Source organism: Lonchura striata, chromosome 5 (assembly GCF_046129695.1).
Source record: "Lonchura striata isolate bLonStr1 chromosome 5, bLonStr1.mat, whole genome shotgun sequence".
Taxonomy (NCBI): Eukaryota; Metazoa; Chordata; class Aves; order Passeriformes; family Estrildidae; genus Lonchura; species Lonchura striata.
The window spans coordinates 66818254-66845724 of record NC_134607.1 but is presented as its reverse complement, the minus strand read 5'-3'; the positions used below and the strand labels follow the sequence as shown (position 1 = coordinate 66845724).

At 41.8% G+C, this 27471-nt stretch overlaps 1 protein-coding gene across 3 annotated transcripts in view; it reads left to right on the top strand.

Moving 5' to 3' along the window:
- CAMK1D (calcium/calmodulin dependent protein kinase ID) overlaps positions 1–27471 on the top strand; it is a 206940-nt gene that overhangs the window by 87733 nt on the left and 91736 nt on the right. For all 3 annotated transcript variants that reach the window (XM_021530986.3, XM_021530985.3, XM_021530987.3), the window contains exon 2: positions 1558–1689. In XM_021530986.3, coding sequence (XP_021386661.1) covers positions 1558–1689 — 132 coding nt within the window. The remainder of the gene's footprint in view (positions 1–1557; positions 1690–27471) is intronic.

Here is a 27471-nt window from a genome sequence, read left to right as displayed (position 1 = left end):
ACAGCAGCCTGGTTGTGTCATCCAAGTGCATGACTTAAAAAGGAGGAGCCTGTCCAGGAAAGGAAATTCTTTTGTTTATCCACAGAACATCTAGATAAGCAGCAATTGTCAGGAATGAAAACCAGAGAAAGCTGGTGGTAGCCAGATGAGGCTGTGACCAAACATTAACCTTTAAAGAGCAGGCTGGATGGTTGGGTTTGCTCAGCACTCTCCTGAGTATTTATCAGAGTGAGCTGTGTAGGACAGCAGAATAATGTGCTCATGAGGGGAAATAATAAAGGAAACACTGCTTTTATTTCTTATAAATAAAACACAAACCTTCAGCTGGTGGATCATAGAATCAAAGAATGGTTTGGGTTGGCAGGAACTTTCAGGATCATATAGTTCCAATCCCCTGCTATGGGCAGGGGACTCCTGCTAGACCAGGTTGCTCACTCTGATCCTTCAGCTGTCATTTGGGTTAGACAAGTCCTTGGATCTGATCTCTCTTGGAGAAAGTGAATGCTTCAGGAGGAGGTTTTGGTGAATAGGAAAAATGTTTTACTGTTCCTTATCAGGTCAATGCTCTCTCTGGCCCAGTACCCTGCTGCTAAACCAGTAACAAGTTCCAGAATATAAGGATCGTCCTAATGTACCATTGCAAAGTCTGTCCAGAGCAGCAAAGTCTGAACGATGCTCAAATGCTCAAAAATTCTGGGAACTGAAAAAGTGTGTCTATAGCATTGATTGTGATGTTTTCCTGGCCTATTCTTGGTCCAGAGGCTTGGGAGGAAGCAATGACAGTGCAAGAAATAATACACTGTTATGAAATAACCCAATGAAGGAGAGGCACTGCCCATTCTCGGCAATTAGTGACCGGCTGCTGTGATGATGTTTCTTTATTTGTGTAACCCTCTTGGGGTAACCATAGGGAGGCTGCTACTAAGGCCAACGTTTAGATTTGTGATTTAATCCAATTCTTTGGCTTTAGTGGTTACACACATCAGTTTGTGTTGTGGAGTAACTCTGTATGCATAGAGAAATTGTGATGCAGCCTGAGTCAGGGTTGATCCAATGGTGAGGAGAAGCTCTGGGCAGCCCAGGGAGGACCAGAGTGGGGTCCATGACCTCTTGTGGTGACTGAGGAACCAGGAGCACTCCTGACACCGGTGTGTCACTTAGTCCTGGGGACACTGGGCTGCTTTGTGAATTAAACCTCCAAAAATCTCAGAAAGGGGAAAAGTACATCATCCACCACGTCAGTAGCCAGACTATGGTCCATGACCCTGTGTACAGAAATGGTACTTTCTCATTTTGAAGCTTTGCTCATATCTCTGCTGGATTGTTGTTCTTTATTAAAATGATTGTGTCTGGTAAGCCTTTAATGTACTGCATGAGTGTGAATGTCTCCATATGTTTGTAAAGGCAAAGAAAGATGTTTGTAATGTCTTTTCTGTGTTTAACAAGAGCAGCTTCCAAAGGACACCAGAAGAACTACGTTCAATGGTTGTGTTTCAGTTAACAGATTTCAAAGAGAAAACACCACTTTAAACCAGGGCTTTTCTTCTCTTCTTTCAGGGGTGCATTCTCTGAAGTTGTTTTGGCTGAAGAGAGAGCGAGTGGGAAACTCTTTGCAGTCAAATGCATTCCCAAGAAGGCACTGAAGGGAAAGGAAAGCAGCATAGAGAATGAAATTGCAGTGCTGAGAAAGTGAGTACCAGACCTACATTTCTGCTCCTTTGCTTCAGTTAGACTCGTTCATTTGAGGAACAGTGATTGACAAATGTGACTGAAAAGCTGTTCAGCCCATCACAGGCAGACAAGATCATGCAAATTTAAATGGTGCTGAAAATGTTTTGAGAAATGCTCTTTCACATTCACTGCAAAATGGGAAAGGAGTGAGGCTAGAGTAAGTCTACAATGCCATAAAGAGACTTTATCCACTAAGCATGTCAGCAGTTGTGTCATAGGATTTGAGGAGAGCAGGAGCAGGGTTATAATTTTTAAGCGCTTGAAACAGTCTGTTTACTAATTGCTCTAAAATGATGACATGCCATGGATTGTCACAGGAGATGGTGTTAACCTGTGCCATAAAGATGAGTGGTACCTCTGTACTTCTGGAAGGGAGATGTGTCTTTGTTTTTTCCTTACTTTGGAATACATGGGTAAGAAAAAGGAATTTCACAAGTCTATGAATTCATTGTAGTTATTAGAGGCTTGATCCTTTCTTCTTCCTCATCTTATGCCCTGGAGGTGGGATTAATCTCATCTGACTTAGAGACATTTGGATCTGAACTTATCACCCTTGACTTTCATTTTGGGAAATAGAAAGAGTTTGGTTACTTTAGGATTGGTTCCTGTAGTATGTTTTAAACTTCTAAAAGTATCTTCTCATTGAGTTAAAGGTAGCACAGTTGTACAGAACTACTCTGCACTGGACTGGGACACTCTTATTTCTGCTGCACTTCTGTCCCAAGTGGGACTTCTTCCCCACTGCTTGGTTATGTCAGAGGTGATGGCTGATCATCTGGCCACCATGTGATAAACAGATGCTAAAAACTAACTGGATGAAGAGCTCAGCCAGCCTAAGTCAAAGAGCTGGCTCAAGGGCAAATTCAGACATCTCAGCAGGCAGAGGGGATCCTTTTCAGTGGAGAGACATAAATGGGGCTCCAAACAGCTACAATTATTTGTAGCAGCGCCTTCCTATTGCCAAGCCCACCTTGGGTTAGTGCAATGTAAACCCAGTGACAAATGCAGCATGTTGTCATGCTGTGTGGTGTTAGTGAGAACCTGTCACAAAACTCAGTCATTGCCATGTCTGTAACCAGGCAAAAATGGCCAATAACCACAGCTTGAAAATCTTTGTGTTGATGAGTTTGTCCCCTGGCACTCATGTGGGATGTAAGAGGGGCAATATCCACATGCAGCAAGAACTGACTTGCATCAGCCTTGATCCTGAGCTGGTAGAGCAGAGAAATCACTTGGGTTATTTCTTGCTTCTGCATTGTGAAACATTTCTGTTCCCTGCAAACAACTTCCTGAGAAACCAGGAGGCAGCACCCAGGCAGTGCTATTCCAGCTGCAAGGGCAGGAGAATGAGTGGGCAGAAAATTCTTTAATTTCATGCAATTAGATCTACTCAGTCTCTTGTCCCATGCATGTTAGGACCTTAAAAGAGAATGTCCCTTTTTTATCCCCTGGTGTCTTCTACTTAGCTGTTGCTAATACAAACTTTGCCTGTCATTGTCTTTATGCTGAAAATAGACATCCTTGCTTGCAGATGCAGTATTGAATTTGTATGTGCCACCAAGGAAACAATTAGAAAACAACAAACTAAATTCTGCCTACAGTTGAGGAGAATGGATATCAACCTGTTCCTCTGTTAAATGAATTCTCTGCTTCAAAAGCTGTCAGTAAAAATAGATTTGAGTGCAGTTGAATGGATCCTGAGCAGCTGTTGCTAAGCTCCATCTAAGTGTCCTTGCTTTTGTTTCTTGCAGCTTAACACTGAGTGGGAATGGTTAGTTCTTGTGTTGTCTAATGAATGGGTGGGACCCCAGAGCCCTGGGCTTCCCTGCAGAGCTGTGAGGTGCCACAGCCTTAAATGTACCATGCACTGAACTGCCTCATCTGGAGGATGTGCACAGAGGATGCCTGGCAAGACCAGTTGGTCCCTGTTCCCTGAGGGGAAGGTGTAGAGACAGAGAGGATGGATGCAAAGCAAATAGAAATATGCAAATGTGCATGCAAAGCAAATATAAATATGCAGAGGTGTTGATCTTAGTCTCCCTGTCTGGTTTTGCATTGTATCTTTTGAGGGTGCTTAAACTCTGATGGGATAAAAGACACCCTGCCTGGCTAAAATGCAGGCAAACTCATTGAGATCCTTCAGAGAAGCATCTCTTGTCCTACACTGGACTTTCTCCTCCTATCTTCAATCATTAGATTTTTATTTTCCTCCTGACAAGCTCTGTGCTTTCTGGCAGACTTCTGCCAAATGTTGTGAAATGTAACAACTCTTCTTGATTTCCCTCAATTGTATATCAAATTGAGGTCTGGTAGGAAATCCTGCATATTCTCCCTGCAGTCTGGCTGCTCTCAGGTGAGCTGCTCATGCCCTTGTATGTGGTGCTTAGAACAGTCAGAGATTGTGCTGGCATGTCCAGGATCAATGCCCACAGTGTCCCATATATACTTTGGACACTCAGGTATCTCTGGTGAAGGTTCATTCCTGTGCCAGTCCTGCCAAATCATTCAGATCTGGCAGAGTAAATATGGGAAAGGGTTTGAATGGTGCTGTGTGTTGAAGTAATATTTAGAGGAGCATTTTTTGCAGTCAGGGTTAAAAGTCTGAGCATGGAGTACTGGTGATGAAAACGTGAATCCAGTGACCAAAAGCTTTGGGTCTTCTCTAACCTCTGCTACTTTCCTTCTGTCACAAGAATTATTGGTTGTGAAACAGCCCTTATTGAAAAGACTTCTGAATAAACAGTTTTACCTGCAGTAGCTTTCCTGCCCTCTCTTGTGTTGGCAGAGAGGGTGTGAGAGGGGAGGTTTCTGAACCGGGCTCTTAGTGTGGAACCAAAACTTCTGTCAGTCCTTCTGTGTGTCTGGGCTAAAAAGCTGTTGGGAGTATTAATCCAATATTCTATGCAGCTTCAGGTCAGTGACTCCCATGTGAAGTACATGGAAGGTAGGAGATTTTATCTCTGTCTGTGGGCTTGGACGCTCTGGCTGCCAAAACAAAATGACACATTTTAGGAGCGATGTTCTGCGAACAGAGGAGCCGAGCTGCCAGCCAACTGCTCTGCATGTTTGTGTGACTGCCAGAGTGAATCATGCATACTCCATAATTCTATTTTTCCAGCCGTGGCCAACAAATCTGTTCTTAAAAAAGAAAAAAGGCGGAAGAGCCGTTAAGTCAATATTTACGCCTAGCAACCTTAACAGGGTTCTTCCAATATGGACCCTTGTGTCCCGTGGAAATCCATGGCAACGTTCCCCGGAGACTCGGATGGGTGGGGACGGAGTGGGAAGGAGCTCACTGTCAAGTGATGTGCTGGGAGAGACTGAGTCTGCAGTTAATCCAGAAGCCTGGGCCTGACAAAGCATTTAAGCATGTGCTTAATTTCAGACAGTAATTAGTTCAGTGAAATTGGTGAGGAGGCTGAGCTCCCCTTGCTTGGATGTTTCAGAGGAGGGTGAGAATCCCACTGTGTTTGGTACCACATCAAGAAGGGAGTTTTCTTTTTATCTTCAATTAAGACATTAAGACATGTGGAAAACATGCTTAGAATGGCTTAGAATGTGTTTGAGGAAGAAAATGGGCTCTCTGGAACTGGACTGTCACAGCTGCGTTAACTGGCTGTGGGGAACAACAGCACACAGTCACCTCTGTGTGACACAGCCTTTCTCTGAGCTGATGTGTGGGGAGTTTCATAACCTGCTCTGAAAGCAGGTTATGGTTTTGAGCAGAAAGAGAAATGTGTTCTGGTTTTGAGCAGAAAGAGAAATGCAATCCTTTCCATTGTTTGCTGTAGAATAGAGGAAATTTCTTCCACTTATGGTTATAGTGCAGGTGTGAACATGCTGAAAGAGGAATCCTCTGCTAGACAGGTTCTTGAAGGCAGTGCAGAGTGCGAGGAGTTGGACTGCAGAGCTGCAGCAGTCTGAGGTTCTAGTTAAAGAGGAAAAAAAAATGCTTATAGGTCAGATAGATAAAAACATGCCTGATTTGCTTGTGGGGCTGGTTTTGGGCTTTTTCCCCTTTGGCTACACCACTATTTATCACAAGAAGTTCTCTGCTGCCTGGGTATTACCTGCCCAATTGTACAGACTCAGTGCTGACTCAGAGGAAAACAAGGGGAGGAACAATAAACTGTGTGTAGTCCTGCACCCAGGTACATTGATTGCTTAATGGCAGTAACGTGCATGTGTCTTGTTAAGCAATACTGTCTAGCTAGCAAATCATACTCTGCTTTAGCTAGTTTCTGCTGAAAAGATATTTTAAAAATAATTTCTAAGCTATTTAGGTATCTCTTACTTTCTCCCCCACCTCTTTACTATCCTAGATCCTGTGGAAGAGGCATCGTTAAATTCCTTATTACAAATTAAATCCATGCCTTACCAAGGTCTGAGGCTTTTTTTCCTGTCCCCAGCAGGTCAGCTAAACTTCTGCCAGTGCTTTCCATCCCCTGTTTCCTCAGGAGACAGGATGCTCAGGCAGTGATTCATGCCCAGGCACTGCCTCACTCCTTATGTGCCTGCACCTACAAACAGGAGCTGCTGCTGGGATAAAGAGCAGGGAGAGGAGAGAGATGTTCTCCTGCAAAGCCTGGGAGGTCAGGGCTATACCCAAAGTAAAACTAAACAAAAAACAGCAGTGAAAAGTTTTCCTAATGTGGGTAGAATTGTGGGAGCTCCTGCTCTCCCATAAATCAGATGATGGTCAAAGGAGCCCCTTGCTCCATGCCAGGAGGCAGTGCTGTTCCTCATGTTGAAGATAACAAGTGTGGAAGAATCATCCCTTCTCAAGATTTACATGAAGGCTGCAGAGGTAATTAAAAAATTGTACCTCTTTGCTCTTTTTCAGCAGCCCAATGACAAACTCCTTGTAAAACCTCTCTGTCCTAAGATTCTTATCTCTGTTATGCCCCAGCCCTCCAGGGCTGACTCGATGGTCTCCAGGAAGACAAATCCAAATTTAGTTTTGAAACCCATTAGTTACCTCTTATTAAACTCTTCTGTGCAATTTAACTTGGAATCAAAGGCTACATTAATTCTGGATAAAATTGGCCATGCAGAAGTTTAATGTGCCCTAACATAAATTCAGGCATTTAATTAATTCAGATGAATGTTCCTGATTGACTTTGGGGGACAAACCCATCTATTCAAGCCACGATTGTGTTCAGGTCAAAAATTACAGCCCTTGCAGGCCTGCGTGGTCCCATATTCCACTTTCCCAGTCTGGAGGCTCTCCTGGTGCCCACTGATGTTCTCCTATGGTAATTGTTTTTCTGTCCAAGGCTGCACAGCAGAGTACAGGGCCAGCTGAACTAAAGAGGAGACATTCAGATCCTGTGTGGATAAGTGCCAACATAAAAGTGATAGTAATTAGATTGTGTAATTGATGTAAAAAAAGCTGTGGGATTGACCTTTAAGGAGTTAATGACCAATTACTTCTTTGCACCCCAGCAGTAAGAGCTCTTTTTTTTTCTATCAAGAAATGTATAGATGGTTAGGAAATGAAAAAACAACAAAAAAAAGCACTTGACATCTCTGTCTGTCAGGTATCATAATTTCTCTGGTGCTTTGCTTATTCTATAGACAAAACAGGCTTGCTGCTTTTTTTTTTTTTTTCCTGTTTTTTCCTCCTCGGTGAATAATGGTGAGAGGATTGGCTGCCTCAGCAAGAATTGAAGAGACAGCTGGTTGTTATATTAAGTAATCACTCTCTGAGAAAGCTTTTATGTAGATTTACTTGTTAAAACCTGGCTTGCTCATGCCACTGCAGTTGCTCTGGGGTGACAGAAGGCTGACTCTGCTCTCCCTGTGCTGCCATGCTCCAAACCCTGCCAACAAATCCAGGACATCCCAAAAACCTGCTGCTTAGTGGGGCCCTGCATCCCCAGGGATAGCTCAGCGTGATCAGACACACAGCCACCAGCTAGGGTGGGATACCCAGTGGTACCATTAGTGATGCTGATGTCAGTGGTGTCAGGGTAGGGCCCTTCCAAGAATATATTTGTTGGCATCATGCATGGATTTGCTTCATCATTCCCCCCATAGATCTTTTGGGCTGATCTGGATGCCTGCAGGGACCCGTGGTGCCTGCCCGTGGAGCCTCCCTTACAGCTGTGCACTGCTGCAGAAATCCCTGCTAGGGAGGCAGGCAGGCGTGGAAAGGAGCCAGGATCCACAGAACTCGGGGCAGGGGGACAGTTGGGCATGCCTGGAGGCTGACATCAGCCTAAACCATGAGATCATCTCCTGGATCAAGGAGATGCAGGCTGGATGAATTGCCCTTCTCCGGTTTCAGGTGAAAGGGAATATGACCCTCTAAATGTGGGTATGGCACAGGGCAGCTCTGCCTTGGCACTCACAGTTGGCTCAGTGTTAAGCAAATAGTTTTGCTGCAAAGAATTCATCCCAGTGAAAAAAAAAAAAAAAGTGAAACCTGAAACAAAGCTGACACCATTCTTCATCACTAAGATGCTGGAAACTTTGCAGGGGAAGATTTGCAGCTAGGACTGCTTGGATTGCATTTCATGCTAGATTAGATGTAAGCAGATATTGAGAAACATCTCAAGACATCTTACAAAATCCTTAAAATACATTAAATTAAATAGAAAAATCTCCTCTGAATGGTAATCACAGAACTCTTTGTATCTCCTCTGGTCTTGCACAGTTCCATTCACGTGCAGTGTGCTGGGTCAGGCTTCAGGGATGGTGTGTGGCATTTCTGTGTCTCAGCCTGACTTCACACCCTGCACACCCAGACAGCTGTGTTCCTCCAAGGAGATCACAGCATGATAAGTCATTTCACTGTAATTGCTGGATGGTGACACAGCTGTCCTCTCTCCTGGGTGGTGGTGGTGTTTTGCCAGATCTCCCTGGCATAACTATTGTTATCCATACCTTGACTCATCTCAAAAAATGGCATATCCATGTTAGAAGGAGGACATGGAAACACATTGTCACTCAGTGCTCCAACTGAGTTATTTTAACTGAATTATTCCTAAAGTATTTTAAGGATGTAACAGTTGATTTCTGAAAGAGTTTTAAGAAGGGTCCAAATGAGCAGAATGAGTTTTAGTTTAGAATGTCAGCCTTAGGTGGTGCCTGCTTCTGTACCACACAGAATCACAGAATATGCTGACTTGAAAGAGAACCACAAGGATCATTGGAGCCAAACTCCTGGCTCTGTGTAGGACACCCCAAGAGTCCCACCACGTGCTTGAGAGCATTGTCTAAATGCTCCCAGAAATTTGGCAGGATTGGTGCTGTGACCACTTCCCTTGCACAGGTGGAATAACAAAGCCAGGGTCCTCTGAGTGCTCCTTGCTGAAGAATGAGAATATGTGACCTATTTTCCAGTATCTAATTCTCAGGAAGGTGGCTATGATTGTGTTTCAGTGGTACAAGTGTCTGATTATATTGCCTTGTCTGTTGCTTAAAAGAAAGACCTGTTAGATGCCTAAAGCCTTTTGAATAAGATCTAAAAGTTTGATAAATGACTCAGCTTTAAATCTGGATTCATAAGGTCTGTTACACCCACGTGTTTAAACCTGAGAGTTTCCTCATTTGCAAGCACATGGCTTTGGTAGTAGGGACAGGATTTTCTCCAGTGCTTGCAGTTCAAAACTTCAAGGGTGTCTTGGTGCATAAAAGCAGCTAAGGAAGCACTCGATGTAGTTCTAGGTGGTTTCATTAGGCAAAATATTTCCTTTTCTGTTTTTTCTCCCAAGATTCTTTATAGGTAATCTGGAATGTTTTGTCCAAAAATAAGGGTTTGTTTTTTTTTTTTTTTTTTGTTTTTGTTTTTTTTTGGTTTTTTTTTTTTTTTTCCCCCATGGAAGTAACTTCTTCATTTGGAAGAAGTACAAAAGTTGTTTAAATATCTCATGACATTAGGGAAGTGAAGATGTCCTTGTTTAAATATTCTCAACCTATTGTATTTTGCCTCTATTCTCAACATTTTTCTTGCAACACGAACTGGAAGAATTCAGTGTTTTCTAATAAGCAGTTGTGATGTGCTGGTGGGAACCAGTTAGTTTTTAACTCAGGGTGACCATATTTTGGTGATGGGTAAATTTTTAGATGCATAGTCCAAGCAACTTGGTAGATAATCCTTTATCTTATTTTAATTCTATTAAAATCCACATCAGTAACTCATAAAACACTGGACTGTTGGACTGGTGAAGTAGAGTTGTAATTTGTGAAACACTGCATGAAAAGAACAAGTAAATGCAAGGTAAGAATCATCTGGCCAGCTGGAAGCATCCTCCAGGTACACAGCTGCATCTAAGCTCAAACCTCACTTGCCATGGAAATCATCAAATATGCATTTCTAGGTGGATCAGAATGTACAGGGAGGATAAACAAGTATTCCAAAAGTGTCAGTTCAAGAAGGCAGAAGCAGAAATCTTATCAGAAATGACAGTTTTCTTGAGTACTCCTTGTCCAAAGCAGTTTTTTGCTCTTAGTTGCATATCAAAATGCTTTGTAAACAAAAATTGCTGTATTTTTTGCCTTCATTATATGAAATTAGATAGAAATTTAATCAGTGGGCAGATTTTTCTAAGACTCCAGTGTGAATTTAAAACAACTCTGTTGGCAACTTACACCTCCTGTTTTCATTTATTGAAGATGAATCACGATTAAATTTTGTGTCTCATTAGGATAACAGTTCTAGGTGTCTTAAACCAGAGTTTGGCAGAAAGGGTTGGTTCTGACTATAATAAAATGAGGAAATATTTGTACTCTGTCCCACATTCTGCTGCATCAGGTTAAATCTGACAGCAGCCTCTGTGTTTGGAATATATCCAAAATATCCTGAACTGACAGCTGCATAAATTAATTGCTATTTGACCAACTAAGTCTGCAACTGTCAACTGTGATACAAATTGATTTTTTACTTGCAATGCTTACTCATACAACACTTTGTTTGTGTTCAGTAAGAGTTTTTAAAGGGGAAAAAAAGTAAAAAAAAAAAATCTATGTGTACAGAATTTATCTTTTAACAAAGGGAGAACTGTAAAACACTCATTTAGTCTGGGGGCTGCCCTGGTGATGAGTTTGATCAAGGAAATGCTGATGATAATTTTATTCCAAATTAAACATTGGTTATATTTTTAAAATCAGAAATTCTATTTTTTAAACTGTGTTTTATGTTCATAAGACATTGGCTTAATCAGAATAAATATTTTTTATCATGAATTAAGAGTGTCCCTAGTAAGGGGCTGTGCTTCTGCAACTATAGGACTTTAAGCCTAATAGTCAAATAAGTTTTCAAAATAAAGCCTAACATTTTCCTTGCTTGCATCCATGTTTCTACATGTCTGGCTATCAAAGGCACCTGGCTATATTGCCCATGTCTTAAATCTCTCTAAGTGCAGAAACCTTTGGATTAGTTTTAACACTGGCAATTTATATCAGTAAGTGGACTATGAAATCATTTCCCTAAGGATGGGTGACAGCCAGCTTTTAGTCTGCCAACTATTTCATCAATTGAAAATTGTGGAGCATTACATTAAACAGGAATCCCTTTGCCTCTTTGATTTACCCCTTAATCTTTTTGTCTAGGACAGCAGACATAGGTGAATTCAAGCCTTCTTAGGGTTTATAGGTTCTTCTTTGAAATCACCTAAACATATAAATACCAGATTTTTTTTTTTTTTTTGAAAGTTTGTTCTATAGCTTTGAGAAGGGATATTAGTAGGAAGCTTTTGCAAATAATCCAATATGTACTACAGGTCTATATGGTACCAAAACAACCAACTGACAAATAAATAGCAGTGAACTGTGCCAGATACATTTCTGCACACTACATTTCAGCAGTGTCACCTTCTGAGATTAGTCCAAATTTCTATATATAATCTGTTTGGTTCCCACCAAATAAAACAACAACCTGCTTCAAATGTCTTCATACCTTTGTGATATGTCCTGTCTTGGCTGATGCACCAGGGATTAAACTGCGACCTTTTTGGACTTACACCTACATATTTCTACAGCTAAGCAGCCATTCCCTGCAGGGCCCTGGAATGGATTCAGGCCTTGGTGGACTGGGCTCTGAGTGCAATAGTTAACTTGTGCTGAATACTGGTTTGAAAAGTCCTGATTGGTGTGGGGTTGTTTCTCAGCTGTTTAATTTTTTTTTCTCCTCCACCAAAAGCAGAGGAATTCCCATGCGGCAGCAGCATTTGGCATATTACATTTTGTCAAGAAGCCTCTCTCCAGACCAAAGCAATCTGGTCACTCCCATGTCTGCTGTGAACTTGATAATTAGAAAAGAAAACAGTGGCTCTTCACAGCTGTGCTCTTAAAGAGGATAATGGGGGATTTCTACCTGAAAACAAAGAGGAAAGGACTTTTTCATTGTTTTATATATGCTCTCTTATGCAAACCACAACAAATATATGGATATAACATGATCCAAAAAGATGCAACTTTTATTGGTATTTATACAGAAATGCCAGTTCTCCCCTTGCTATGTTACAGTAATAGTAATAGCTGTCTGATTTATATTTACTACAGGAGGGTTGATGGGAGGGAAGCTGAAAATTTTTGTGACCTTTGAAACTTTTCCTTCTGTGTTTTTTGTGTGTTCCTGAGAAAATTGCTGTTGAGTGAAACTCCTGCATGTCCCACAGTGTTTATGTCTTGAAGGAATCATCCTTGCCATTTATGGTCTCCAACACACAAGTCCCAGCCATGTAGCACCAGCATGGATAAATGAACACTCGTCATTAACAAATAGACATGGGTAATATGATCTAATGCTATTCTGGTCAATAGGAAAATTCAAAGTCGTTGAACTTGGTTACATGACTCCTCGAGGCTCCCTTGAGAATCCTGGCCCAAAGCAAAAGGGGAAAGAAAGCTGAAGCTGAGGTCACCCATGTGGATTGCAGGGCTTTGTCTTGTTTGGCTGTGCAGCGTGGACTCGGGGCTTTACACACAGCAGACCTGCTGCACAGCCTCCTTCCCTGTTCCTCAGTGCCTCCTGGACTAAGACAGCTAAGAAAAGGGGCACAGCCATTTACTGCTCCAAAGGTGGTGGCTCCTTTTCATGTCCTCCTCACTGAGGCCTGCCTGAGCCCACACAGGATCCTGACTTTCCCACTGAGAGCTCTGTTCCATCTCTGGATTAGGACTGGGAACAGCCTCTGGTGCTGCTGCTGATTTCAGCTGCTGTGGCTGAGGCCAAACTTCAGCCTGCAGAGAGAGAATCTGCCAGGGACTGGTCATGTCTTCTCTCCTCCTTCCATGTAGCCATGGAACAAGGAAATCCAAAGGGTTGCTCCTGTGGGAGGAGGAGAGGAACATGGTCTGTGTCTTACCTAGTGGGATTTGCTCCTGCTGGTGTCATTAAGTTGTTTTTCCTTCTAACAACTGAAAGACCAGAGAAGAGTTCATCACCAAACTTCACCCTGAAAGGACTGGGTTGGCACATAGAGATTTTCTCCCCTATTTTCTCTGATTTTACTATTAGGATGCTGAATTGCTGACTTTGTTTAAAATTCCTCCTACTGTTAGAAGCATATGTTTCTGATTTTCTTTCTTATGATGACGTAGTTTGCACTCTTATCCAAGAGCTGTTTTCTTAATAGGACCAACTATATTTGGAATCACTCTGAATTGCTCTTGAAATGGAAGATTGATGTCAGTATTTCTGGCAGTCTTTCACTGTATTTCTTTCCCCATAGTTGAGCATTAAATGACTATTCAAGCTGGAACACCTACACCGTTTTATTTTAACATAATTAGATTTGTTTTATTTTAGTGCTGTATATACTCCAGAGTAGCTGATACAGGTGAACTTATCAGTGGGATGGTTTGGGGAGAATTTAGTAGCTAACAGAAAGAGGATGCCAGCTAGTGTAGAGGATTCTGCTTGGCATCAGTTTACACACAGGGAAATCTTACAAGATTTAGAGATGTGATCCTGTGTTGATGCTGTCACATCTGTATCTCAAGCACACTTGAGTGGCATTTTTAAAAGTATCTGCACAAGACAGTGATCTGGATCCCACTGAAATCCCCTATCTAGAGAACATTAGACCTCATGGATTTTATTAGTCAGCTATATAATTTCCTGTGTCATGATTATGCCTACAGCATCCATGTGGGAGATGACTGTTCTCTGGTCATAGGTAACCCATCACAGTCCTCCCAGTCCTGAACAACAAACCAAGAAATATCAGCCCTGAGAGGGAGCACTCAGCTCAGTGCTGATCTGGGCCTTGAACCATCTTGGAAACCTCTTTAAGACTCGCCTTTGAAAAAGCAACAGGCCCTTTTCAAGGAAAAAACAGTACCCAAACTGACCAAAAGTTCAGGCTCATTTTGAACTGCACTTTGTGTTTCAGCACATTTAAACTCTGTGTTTGGTTCTGGAAGGAGGAAGTTACTCACCTGATCTGACCCACTGCAGCAAGTGGGCTGTCTCATTTCATCTGTTCATGCTATGTAGATCTCAATAACTGGGTTTGACTCATGGTTAGAAAGGTAGCCAGGCTTCGTGGGAGTCTCCTGCTTCTACCCTAGAACTGCAAAAGCATCTCATATACTCCTTCCAAAAAAATACTCTATTATTCTCTTTTGCCTGGGAACTTGTAAGGGTTTAACTTCTATTTGCTTGTGGATGTATTTCTCAATATATTTCTCAATAGTATATTAAATATATTATATATATTGATATATATCAATATATCTCATGTTTCTTTAATATTCTGCCTATATAGGTCCTTGTCTTGTGGAATCTCTGTTTTTACTATGCAGAATTGAGTGCAGGGTTCTTCTTTATAGACACCCAAGGGTACTTGGAGAATATTTTGGACATTCCTCATGCATACTCTGTAACTGGAAATGTTCCTATGGCATGCAATGAGTTACAGAGAGCATGGCAGGAGGGAAAAAAGCATTTTTAGAGTGGGATAATCCTGAAAAGAGGGCTTGATTTGGCAATAATTCCTGGTGATAATCCAGATTTTGTCTTCATTTATTAAATCCATTTATTCCACTTCTAGTTTCGGTTAACTGAGGAGTAGATTTTAGGCACACACTGATGTTGTGTGGGTGAGACACAGCAGGAACATGTAGCCAAGGACATGAAATATATGGAAATGGGGCAAAAGGAGGGGTTTTGGTGGAGGAATCAGTGCTCTGATTGCTATGGGTGATTTGTGTCTTGTTTTTAGGAAAATGAAAGAGCAAAAGCCCAAGAGCATATTCTGGAAATGGCTTTATAATAATGGTTTTCAGCCATTTGAATAGGCAGGTACTTAATTTTTTCCAGTAGCAGAGCCAGCTCCTGCACAGCAATTTAATTTGAAACTCCTGAATGATGGATTTACTTTTTTAGTTATCCTTTACAGACCCTGTGAATCCCACAGATTCCCTAGGGTCTGTATGCCCCTGGGTGGAAACCACCATGCTGAAGTGTGAAGGAATGAAAAAAAAAAACCAAAATAAAATAACAGGAGAAAGCAGAAGCCAACTGTGGCGTATTAAAGCACCTCCATAGGAATAGCATTGTGAAGGAATTAGTATTGAGTATGCTTTTTCAGGAAATCCCTCTATATTGACTTTTCTTTTCAAGTAAATACTTGAGCTCACATAACTTTTAATTGGCATCACAGGAGTCTCAGTCAGTCCTTGCCTGTTGCTGGGCTGTGGCCACTCTACAAGGGAGAAGATGGTGTTAAGGGATTTGGTGCCACTGAGAGTGTTGGTGTCTGTGGGTTTGTGCTTGGTCCTGGCCATGGTTTCCCTTCTCCAGAGTGGAGGAAGAAGCTCAGAAAATATTTATTTTCTGAGCCTATTCCAGACTAAACTTTTCGTTTGAAGGTCTTGAAAGACCATCTCTTCTCTGAGACTCCTCCTGAAGCCACACGTGTTTCAGGGTTGGTTGGGTGATGGCATAGCCACACTGAAATAACATTTTTGAAGAAAAATAATAACCATTACTGAGTTATATAAATATCAGTACTTGGCACTGTTGTACAAAGCCAAAAGTACTGGGAGAAAGCAGTGAATTAAAAATTGCTTTGCAGTGCTTTGCTTCTCCTTGTATTAAAAATAAAGTGGAACATCGTGAGCAGTTGGTCTTGCTGTTTTGTAAACAACTTTCCTCACAGTTTCTCCTCTTTACTTTTGATAATGGTGAGGAATTGTACTGCTGATCAAAGAAGCTGCATCGACTCTGCTGAGGTGGGACCAGAAGCTTTTCCATAGCTCTGCTAATAGGAGTTTTTGACCTGTAACAGACCCAAAATGCTCCTTGCTTGGGATCATTACAGTTGTGGTAATCCCCCTTCCCTTGGAAACACAACACTCACACATCACTCCAAACAGAAATTATATTTAAGCATGACACAGGGCTACGTGGATGCTTTTGAGATTGAGTAATCCAGGAGAAAGTAGAAATGGAGAAGGAATGGAGCAAGATGAGAAGATTCAAGAAAGCACTTTTCTTCAACTTGGATGCTGAAGATGTTCCCAAACAGTTAATTCCTGCTGCATATTTTTGCACTTCTCACTTAAAATAGAAAAAAAAATCTGAAAGTGATCACAAATGCCAAGGATTTGAACGGGAACTGTGAACCCCCTTGCAAACTTACAGCTTGTTCAAATTTGCCTTTAGTATTTCATAGACAGAGGAGTTTTGCAGGTAAGCTCTAAAAGCTATAAACAGTCAAGTAAAAGGTATGTGCCAGATCATCCTTGCACTCAAGGAAGCCATTTCCAAATATTGTCAGAGGTGCATCCATATGAGTTTGAGACTTGTGGCAGAAGTAAGGCTGTGGTCATGGCTGAAGAAAGATTTGCACAAGAGCTTGAACCTCCCCAGTGTCCGTTGCCTGAGTCAAAACAAATTCAAACAGGGATGAATGAGCCCTCAGGCTGCAGAACGGTGGGACCTCAGGTGTTTGCACCACCAGCTAACCCAGGTCTGTTTTGCCACGTGTGCATGATGCAGGGATGGCAAATCTGCTGCTTGACTGAGCTCCTCCTGTCCCCTGCTCTGCAGGGAGATGCCCACGAGGATTTGTGTCGATCTGAGGCAGCGAGGTTTGTGTGTGAGGCACAGTGTGCTCCATGTATTGCAAAATAGATTTGTCTGTAAATGGTGATGACCTTTACTGTGGTTCGGTCTGCTTGAAAAGAAAGCCCTGAGGAGACATCCTCCAGCGAGGAGACAACACTGATTTCTGTAATCTGCGTGTGGTATTTCTGACTTAGGAAAGGCTAAGCCATTTCCTAGCTGTCTCTGCCCGCCAGCTACCTTAACACCTTCTTGCCCAGTCTCTGGCTGGCAATTCTTTTCTAACCCAGATTATTTCAGTAGGACTGGGTGTGTTGAGTGGAGTTTGTGGAGTTCCCACAAAGAACTCCAGTATTTTTGCATGCCTTTCTTGGTGTTCGTCACACAACTGACTTGTCTACTATAAACAGAAAAGCCACATGCAAGCTGTCATTGATCACCATCCCTGGAAGTGTTCAAAAACCATAAAAATATAGCGCTTGAGGACATGGTTTAGTGGTGAACATGGCCAATAGTTCGATTTGGTGATCCTAGAGGTCTTTCCCATAATGATTCTATGGTTCTGTGAAATGATGGGCACTGTGGTATGGACCATATTCTAAACCCATTTGGGAGTGCAGTTCTAGCCTCAAAGGAGTATCTTTAAGCATCATAGTTCGTAGCTATCTCTCACCATGGTATCCTGGCACTGTGTTTACAAAACTACAAACAATGAAGTACAAAAAAATCCTTCTCTGCCAGTGAAGAGGTGGAAGTGTTTTACTAATGTCTATGAGAAAAGCATCGATGAAGAAATAGGTCTTTTAGCTAATCTGATGGTGGCAACAACATGGGTGTTGCTAGGGGTTGTGGTGGTGATTGAGGGCCCACCCTGGACTAATAACCTTTGATAGTAATTCCTATAGAAAAAAACACATTACTTTGCCAAACACATACTGTGTGTCCCCCTGCTCACCTGCAGAAAGCTCATCCAGAGTGCTGAGTGAGTTGTTGAGATACCCTTTGTCTCTTCTCCTTGTACCTGCCAAACCTTTTGTGACTGACTGCAGTTGCTGAAATAACTGTCTGGTCAAAAAGCAGATGCTCCTTGGGAAAGGATAAGCTTAACTTAGTGTATGAATACCTTTGATTAATACTAAAACCTGTTCTTGGATGCCCTTGAGAGCAGGGGACCAGCACAGGCTGAAATGCTGTTGTGAGATGCAGCACACGGGTGTTTGATTGACCCACGGTGAGAATGAAACCAGGCACTGAGCCCAGTTTCTTGTGAGCTCTTTGCTCAGATGGGCAAGGCAAATTATGCTCACCTGGAGTCAAGGTGGGGACACCAAGTCTTTTTGTTTCCTTTCTGGGAACTGGAAATGGTCCCACCTTGCTCAAGACATCACTGCAGTAGGATTCCTGCCCTCAAATGGTTAAGTGCTGATGCTTGTCTGAGTTATTTCCTGCTTCTTGGGAATGTGTTAAGCACTAAATGATGCATGAGCACCTTGGAGGGAGGTGTTACATTCTGTATGAAACTGTACACAGAATATTTATTTTTCACTGATGATTTTATTCTGGTTCCAGGATAACTTGACATGCTAAGCAGGCCCTTGCCTGAAGCAAGGCAGTAATTTGTGTTCCTCTAAACAAACACGTCCTCTAATTACTGTTTTAAAGGTGGTATCACATAGGAAGAAGCAATAGAAAATAATTTTATAGGGTGGGACACATGTTAAACTGGCATTGGCATGAAAAAAATGTCCTGAAATTGTAACAACTTGTCTTTATGCTTGGCATGCTGCTCTGCTTGCCTTGAATTTAGTAAGACCTTGGGTGTGATATTTCCTAGGAAAGATACTCATCTCAGGAATCAGTGTCTGCCCAATTTGCAAAAACAGTGTTTTGCTCATCAGTTGGCCTCTGCTTTATGATTTTTGCTTTTATTATTTCCTTTTTCCCATGCATATTTTAACAGGTGAGCACTTGTAATGTCATCTGGGGTTTGAACAGGGCTCTCCTGTCAAGGTAAAGACAGGAGACACTACAGCCTAAATTGGAGCAGCCCATCTCTGCAGGCGGGATTGTAACACTCCCCTGACAGCCACACACGAGGTACAGAGGGAGTTCCAGATCAGGCAGTCATTAGAGTTTTATCTTGAGGGATGTGCAATCAAGACAAGCCAAAATCTCTTTGTAATTTAGATTGCAGTCAGCTTTAATTACGAAGCCAAACTTCTATATCCTCTATCCTTCCACTGGTCACAGCATCCAAAATTTAATTGGCCTCAAAGATGACATATTTATTTTCAAATAGGCTGTTTTGATTTCTGTAGTGTGAGGTGGAAGTGAAGCCAGTCTGCTTTCAGTGGCAGACCATTAGACGAGTTGGCACTTGCTAAACACTTGTGTGTGTTTTGAAGCTGCCCTCCCCTACCTTTACCGTGCCACCAGTGCTGAGTGAGTTACAGCCCCTGGGCAACAGCGTTCTCTGCTCTTCTCTGTGGGGATGATAACAGCAGCAGCTTCAATTTGAGCTCACTTTTTCACTCCATGTGTTGACTAGTTGAGTTAGAAGATCTCCCATTCAGCGTGTTTGAGACTATGATTATAATTACTCTGAATTATTTATTAAATGTCTCTTAAGAATTTCCAAAATGCTCTTTATGCATTCATTTTTAAAAAAAAATCTGAAACAATTTAGTCAAAAGTTGGCTATATAATTAAATGAAATTTCCTTCTAGTTATCTAGATTAAGGCTGTTTTCCTTCTATTTGTATGGACCTTTTCAGTCACTTCTGTTATGCATGTTGTGTACATTAACCCCTCCTCCTCACACTCCAAGAGGAAAATGACCTGCTTGGAGAAAGCAACCATTAGACAGCATCCCAACATGCAAGATCTCCACAGTCCATACTAATGACAGAGAGAGAATAAAGATTTCATTTGAAGTCCATCTCATCAGATTTGTTCTTCCATGTTTTAACAAAACATGTGGAATGTTACCGCTGACTGCAGCCACAACATCCTGGCAGCATATCCAGGAATGGGCCAAACATAGCAACACTTGAGGTACCAACCTGGAGAGACACCCAGCAAAGAGCACAAGAATGTAAAGAGCAGAGAAGTTGTGGGAAAAGGCCATTTTCAGCTATATTGCACAGTATGGATCAGTACAGATCGCCACCAGAAACCTGTTAACATTTCAGAAAACAAACATTGTTTAAACCATTTCCTTCCATTAGAATTCAGTCAGAGGCTTCTTTGTTCAGGGCTTTCCAAGCTGATTATTTATTCTTCATCTGAAAATATTTTGATTTCCTCAGAGGAAACTGCAGCATGCTTTGGCGAGCAGTAGCTTGAGTTTGCACAGTACAAGATTGCTGCAATAATGGCAATAAATGGTGACTTTCACAAATGCTCTTTCCCTTTTCTAAGTGGGATTGCTTGTGATAGGGCAGGAATTGTATGCAGGCGGAGCTGTTGTTTGTATGAATGTCATGCCCAGCTGAGTTTACATATTTGATATGATCCTGCCTGACTCCAAGGAGATAAATTAAATTAAGTTCTCAGAAGGGAAGTAATTAGACCATGAAACAATGGCAAAGATAAGGCACTATGGGAGAAAATGTCCTCGAATAAACAAGGAGTAGAGGGGGCTCTTAGTGGAGAAATACACATTTCCTCAGCTCTCAGTAGACTGGCAAAGCTAAGATTTCTCAAAATTAAAAGCAGTACCAAAGGGGCTGCTACAGATCTGATACCCCTGGTTTTGGGGTGAGAATGAGATAGGTGGGGAATGGTGCTGTGAAGGAATCTCCACCAGAAGCAGGTGCTGGGAGGAAGGCTTTCAAGCTGGGTGGGCTCCAGGTTTCAGCCTGTTCTCTTGTTTGTCATAGAGCTATTGAGAAATAAGGAGTATTTCCCACACTTAGTGTCTACAGGAAAAAAAAAAATAAAGCTGAGAGGTGCCAGAAGTGGAAGACCATTTGTGTGAAGGTGTCAGGAAAACAAGGAATCTGCATGCTGGAGCTATGGGGCAAGAGGGTTTGGCCAAGAGCCTTCAGCCTAGAGAGAGGTGGGAGAAGTGGAAGAGCTGTTTGGCAAAATGTCCTGGTTGTTGACATAAATTTATTTCTTCTAAAGTAGAGCAGATTCCCAGGCCTGAAATCTGCCTTTGTGGTCACTGAGACAACAGATTTTTTATTATTTTTGCTGACCTTTAGTTAAACAAATAATAAATGTTACCACAAAGAAGTACTGTATCACCTTCCTTTTAAATGATCTTACAATACCTCGTTTCAAGAATTGGGCTCTGAAAATCTTCCTAGTTGCAGTAGTTTTACATTTGTTTATTTTTTTTTTTTTTTACTTCACTAAGGTTATTTCTGAAATAAAATCTAACTGGATATAACCAGCAATTAGATTGAGCAGCTTGCAGACAGTGACAATGGGATCCTTAAAGTCGGGTTTTTTTTATGTGGATCAGCCAGAAGACCTGGAAGCTTCTGATTATGAGAAATAAAGGCATATTTTCTGTTAAAATGTCTTAAAATAGTTGTTGTACCATCTTATCAGGTTTATGTGAGCAATGGATCCCTACAAAGGACGATATTGCTTGGTTTTTCACTGGATGAAAGATGGTATCACCATTGGCACTACACATGGGAGGGATCTTCTTTATCTAACAGTGTACTTAATCATACTGAATCCTTAGAAATTATTTAAAATATGCTTTAGTATTAAAAAATGCATTGATATTGTAAAATTTGTAACAGTCGAGGCATTTCAAGGTCATTCACCTGAACATCATGGGTTTCTGTGGTAGAAACCCATGAATATTTGACCAATAAAGTCAGGCTGTGAGATTTCTTGAGATGGGAGCAGATGGTCCTGCTGAGGGACAGGGAAATAAACCTTTCTTCATCAGCTCTGGATCATGATTTGAAGCTCAGTGAGTATAATGGCCTCTTGATTTCAGCTGCTGGCCTCACGCCCTGCTGTGGATGGACATTTCATCTTTAACACCACTCAGCCTGTTTATAAAATGATGAAAAGTAAATCCTGTTTGGAATGGAGGATTAATGTAGTCAAGGGACTGCCATGAGAAGAGAGGGTGTGCACAAATCTGTCTTGTTTCACACTGCAAACCATCACCAAAATGTCTGAGTAATGCACCAACTGGATGAGGGATTGCCAGTTTCTGGCAAATTCAACAGAGGTGTTAATCACTTTGCTTTTGGGGTTATAAAACACAGATCACACACATACCTGCTTGAAGTTTGGTAGCTAATTTTAGATTTCTCTGTTTGAAATTTCTTTCTAGTATTTTTGTGGGTAACCTGGGCAAACAAGGAGATGTCTTAGTCCTGAAAGAGGTTAGCATTATTTGATGGAGAGTTGTGTTATAGCTTTTTTCTGACCATCTTTAGAAATGCTTTTCATAGCTGACATCCTCAGTAGACATGCATCCAGACGAAATCTAGAACTAGGAAGGATCTTGCACAGAGGGCGGATTCATCCTGGGAGGCAGCTGACAGTAATTTCAGAAGACAGATCCCTTCCCCAGGGTTTCTGCAAGATGGGGAGGTTTTCAAAAGGAGCTGTGCTCTTGGTCTGCTGGGTTAGCACATCCTCAGGTTGCTCTGTTCCCAGCTGGCAAATCCCTCTCAGTCAGTGCTGAGAGAGAGAGGTCTCAGTCCTTTCTCAGGCTGAGGGCCCTTCCCTGGGTGATTTTTTCCACTTTCAAGGGCCACTTTTACTTTAATCTACTGAAAGTTGAGTTCCTTTGGGCTATTAGACATTTTTGTTCTTCCTCCGAAGAGGACAGTTATTTTGACAAAAAAAAAAAAAAAAAGAGATGGAAGTTGTTTATCTGCAGAGCTCTTTGGCCAAGTCCCACCTTCAAATTGTAGAATTGTTATTTGGAAGGAAAAGGAAACCCTGAGAGCCAGGTTAGGATTGCTTTCATGGGTTCCAAGGCCTGAGGAAATGATCTGCAGAGTGAGCTGAGAGCAGCACCTCCAGAAAGTCAGAACATTGGATGGAATATGCACAGAAATGGGCAAAGGTAGTGCTGGAGCTCCTGTCCCACTCTGGAGCTGAGAGATCTACCTCTGGGCACTTCATCCTTGTCCTTGCTGGAGGTGGCTGCCAGCTGAGAGGGGCTTCCTGCTTGTGGCTGTGCCCTCCCTTCCTTCTGAGACTCCTGGCAGCTCACAGGTCCCATTAACTGCTGCCTTTGCTGCTGCCACCGGGCTACAGAGACTCCTGGTCTGAGGGCTTGTCCCCCCTTCCTAGTGACAGTGGCACCAGCAGTGCAGGATTCAAGGGTCAGGAGGAGCAATAGATAAGATGAGAATAGGCTAAGAAGGTCCTTAAAACTACTCATGAAAGTATCATGTCCAGAGAATAGGCAGTGAATAAATAGTGCATAGATGTGGCCAGTCAAAAACACAGACCGGGAGATGTGCTCTACAGTGTGAGGGAATGAAAAAAGCCAGAGAGGAAGAGATTGCAGTCACTGAAATTGCATGTTTGTGACTCTTCCCTTCTCTTTATTTTCTTCCTGACTGCTCCCCTGAGCAGGGTCCCACAGACAGCACAAATGGAGACACAGGTCTTTGTAAACTGTGACCTGCTGTCACTGCACAGCATGGCTGGTGCAAGCAGCAGCCACAGAGATGACAGCTGGCATGGGGAGGAAAAGAGCTTCCCACCTTCAGGTGGGCTTCTGACAAAGAGTAAATGGATGGTGGGGGGAAAGCAGCTCAAAGCAGAGGAGAAAATAAGACACAGAAACAAAACCAGAAATGCAGACAAAGCAGGAGACACTGAGTAACAATTAGGCTAATGTGAGATTAAGTGTTTTAACTGTTCACACTGTGTGATTAAGTACTGTGAGATGTGATAACTCTTGTTATCTACTCAGGAGTGTGTTTATGTCTGTCAAAAGCAAAATGACATTTTAGAAACAGAGGCTCACCTGCCCCACCTGTATCTGGTATGGAGTTTGCAAAGCTCAGCTCAACAGTCTGTTAATCCAAATGTTAACAGTGAATTGTGTCTGAGCTGAGCACATGTGTGACTGATGCAATATGAACTGCTCAGATTTTGTACATTGGATTTCAACCAGTGGGACTTGCCTGGTATTACAGGCCTGGTTTGAGGCCACTGAAACCTGCCTGCCCCTTGGGGAATCTGCTTGACTCATTCATTATGGTGTCACCAGAACCAGCTCAGAGCTCTGACACCAGCATTGTGTGGTCCAGCTCAGGTGTGAATAAAGACATGAGGTTTGATTATTTTATCCTCTAAATATCTGCAGTTTTGTGTCTTTGGAGTAAAAACTGACACTTTCCTGCCTATTCCAATGACTTCTTCCACTTGGTTATAACTTTCAGAAAGACAAAAAAGGTGTCAGAGGGACATTCCTTGGTGTCTTGTGCCTCTGAAGATTTCTGGCTGGTTTCTTGGCAGTAAGTTTGCACCTCTCAATGTGCCCATTAGTTGGCATGAAACCACACACGGAAGCCCAAATGTATTTTGGGCATATGGATTCATGTTTATTTTCCCCTAAACATTTCCAGAGTATTTTTACCAGTGTTTGCTGGTAGCTGGTGCCAGCCTGAGCATGTTTCCAGGCTAATTCCAGCCCCCTTGGAAATCCTCAAAACTTCTTAAACAAATTCCATTGGCTTTGCAAACTGCAGCTTTTGTTCCTAGGTCAAAGGTGGATTTTTTTTAAATGTGTAAACAGCATTTCCAGTCATACTTCAGAGCTATGTGAGTAGGGAGAAATGTACATTTTTCTGTGTGCTTGGTTTGAAGTTCATGATTTCATAATGAAAAATGGCTGAAGTTAGAAGGTTAATGGAAACTCAGAGCCACAGCATTAGCTCAGCAGGTAGCTTCCTCCCTCTTATTGTCCTGTTGAGAGCACACAAATGCCCTCCTGGCTGGAGGAAATAATTATTTGCATCAAATTTGTTGTTATTTTAAAATCCCACCAGAACACCGAGTAACCTGATAATGCAGTAATTCACAAGTTGAAGTATAACTAGATGGATAGAGCAATACAACAGGGCAAAAAGACTAGGACAGGATGCTGGTCAGGTTGGTACTCTGATGCAGTTTGGATTTGAACTTCAAGGGTCACTGTGCAGGAGAGTGTGACACATAAGACACATAATTGATAAGGACCTGGGCAATTCTAGGCTTTAAGCTAAAGCACAAATTAGGAATTGTATAGGAACATCTGTGCCTGCATTTGTGTTGCATTCGGAATTGAGACATTCTGTAAATTTTATTCCAAATCCAGCTCTTGAGAAATCACCAGATCACAGATGATAAGACCCATGAGAATGTGTACATTCATCTAGAAATGAACTTCTAACCTCATCAGTTTGTGATGCTAATCACATCACCAACTACTTTCCCAGCATTTTCTATTTGTTGTGCTCAGCATCTATGAAGCACTGATACACTTGCAATTTGTGACAAGGCATTGGATTTATTGATGCCACATAAAGCTGAGGTAGTGATAAAAAAGAAAAGGCTGATGACTGTTTCATGATGTATCATAAATGACTGCATCACTCCAATTAAGCAGACAATAGGCAGGAGTGAATGCTATAAAATCACACCCATTGCTTTGTAACTATTTTTTTTTTTTTTTTTTTCTGGGAGAAGCCAGGCATTTAATCACCTCAAAGGCTGAGCTGGACAATACCTTCTCCCCACATACATGCTCCACCCAGATCAAAACTGTGAAACAAAATGTACTTGGTGTCCTAGGGGTCTTCCAGCCTCATCCTGACAAGCTCTGTTGGCAGATGCTCTTTAAGCAGGATACAGCTTTCATTTATTAATTCAGCTTTATTCATGGGGAGCAGCACAGCTTTTAGCACAGCAGAGAAGGGGATGTTACCAGAATGTCCTGTGTCCATCAACAGCAAGGCTGCATTTAATACCATTTATTTTAGCCTTCATCTAATAGCTACCTTTCATTCTAAATACCTTGAATTAATTGGATGTATTGCTTAGGAAAAAATGAGTCACCACGTGTGACTTGTATGTGTGACTTGGCTGCATAAAATATTAGAAATCTATAGAATTGTAGTTTATAAGCCAGTTGGTTAGAAAACATTTTCCTGAATGCCATGAAACAACCCACTTTTTCATACTGATTTCTTCTTAATGGCATGAATGAAAACAAGGAATTGGCAAAGACAAATTTTGTTATCAATGTCCTTTGAAGTACATTTATTAATTCCTGCTTTCAAAGTATTTTTATTCCCATTTCTGCTTCATGATGACTTGCAAAAAGTCAGTGGGCAGTGGTAAAACCTAGCTAGAATAATGGAAAAATAACCACATGTCATTGCAATATTGCTCTTTAGCCCTACTGTTCCCACAGCTAGACATGCATTTATTTTACATGAAGGATTTGCTGTCTTTTAACACTAATTGCTGCTTATGACATTAATATTGTGCTTGTTGCTGTCTGAAATATTGGTGTTGTTAACCTCCAAGCTCTGTTGCAGGACAGTGCCACAGTGACATATTTTAAAAACATAAATTCTTTCTGCAGTGGTTATTAGGGATTCAAAACTCTGGAAAGATTCCAATCTTCCAGCCCTTCAGAGCTTATATCACCTTTAAAAATCTTTTAGATATATATTTTTAATATATTTAGCTGTCTGAAGACACCCTGGAGGAAGTTTGAAAGCACTTTGATGCTTAGTTACTGTAGGAAGCTACTTGCATCATATCGTACCTAATAATCTTTAGAAGTCTGGTCCTTGGCTACTGAGTGAGTGTTTTTTTAAATTATATTTACATGCCATAAGAAAAGAGGGAACTGCAACTTATAGTCTGCTTTTCTGGGCAAGTGGCTGCAAGTATAGAGCCGGTTCCTGGTTTAAACTCCTCTGTTACCTCTCCAAAGGCACTCTGGGGATGGTTGTGAATCCAGGTTTCTCTCTCCTAAAAATAGAAATCTATACATAGGGTCCCTGTGCTCCACGCTGATACAGGTAGCAGGAATAAATGAACTTCACTATTTAATTTTTAATTAGAACCCCTGTATGATATCCTTTGTAAAACTGGGGAGATTAAGTTCCTCAAACTTATTCTCACCTGGTTAAAAACCAATTAGCTGTTATACACAAGCAAAATGCGTCCTTATTAACACAGATTTCTGCTAATTATATTGTTCTGGTTAAATGACTTTCCTGCCACTTGATGTATTGAGTTCAAGTCTACTTTGGACTCTATAGTGATGCTGCCAATATGTGAATCCAGCCAAGTGAGGCCTCCAGCAGCCTTGCCTGATTAAAGATTCCAAGATTTGGCCCAGCTGAATTGTTCTGTTATTAATTCTGCCCATTGCTGGTAGGGCTTTTTCCTATTCTCTCCCACTGCTACTTTCCTGAAGACCACATGCAAAACAAACCAAATAGCAGTGGAAGTGGAAGATTTTTTTCTTTGTCCCTAGGATCTGGGAAGATTGGAAATAAACCAGCCTTGAAGATCAGTAGCCTTCAGTCTGGCTTTGAAATGGCAGGCTCAGTTATGGAGCTGGAGCCGTGTGCCCTCTGTCTGTGCTGACACTTCCAGGAGTCCCACTGCTTTCACACAAGTGTCAGGAGATGTGGACCTGCCTTTCAGTTTGGCTTTCCACGCTCTGTGATTGAGGACAGGAGCTCATAATGAACGTGGAGTGGCAAGGTCTGTCC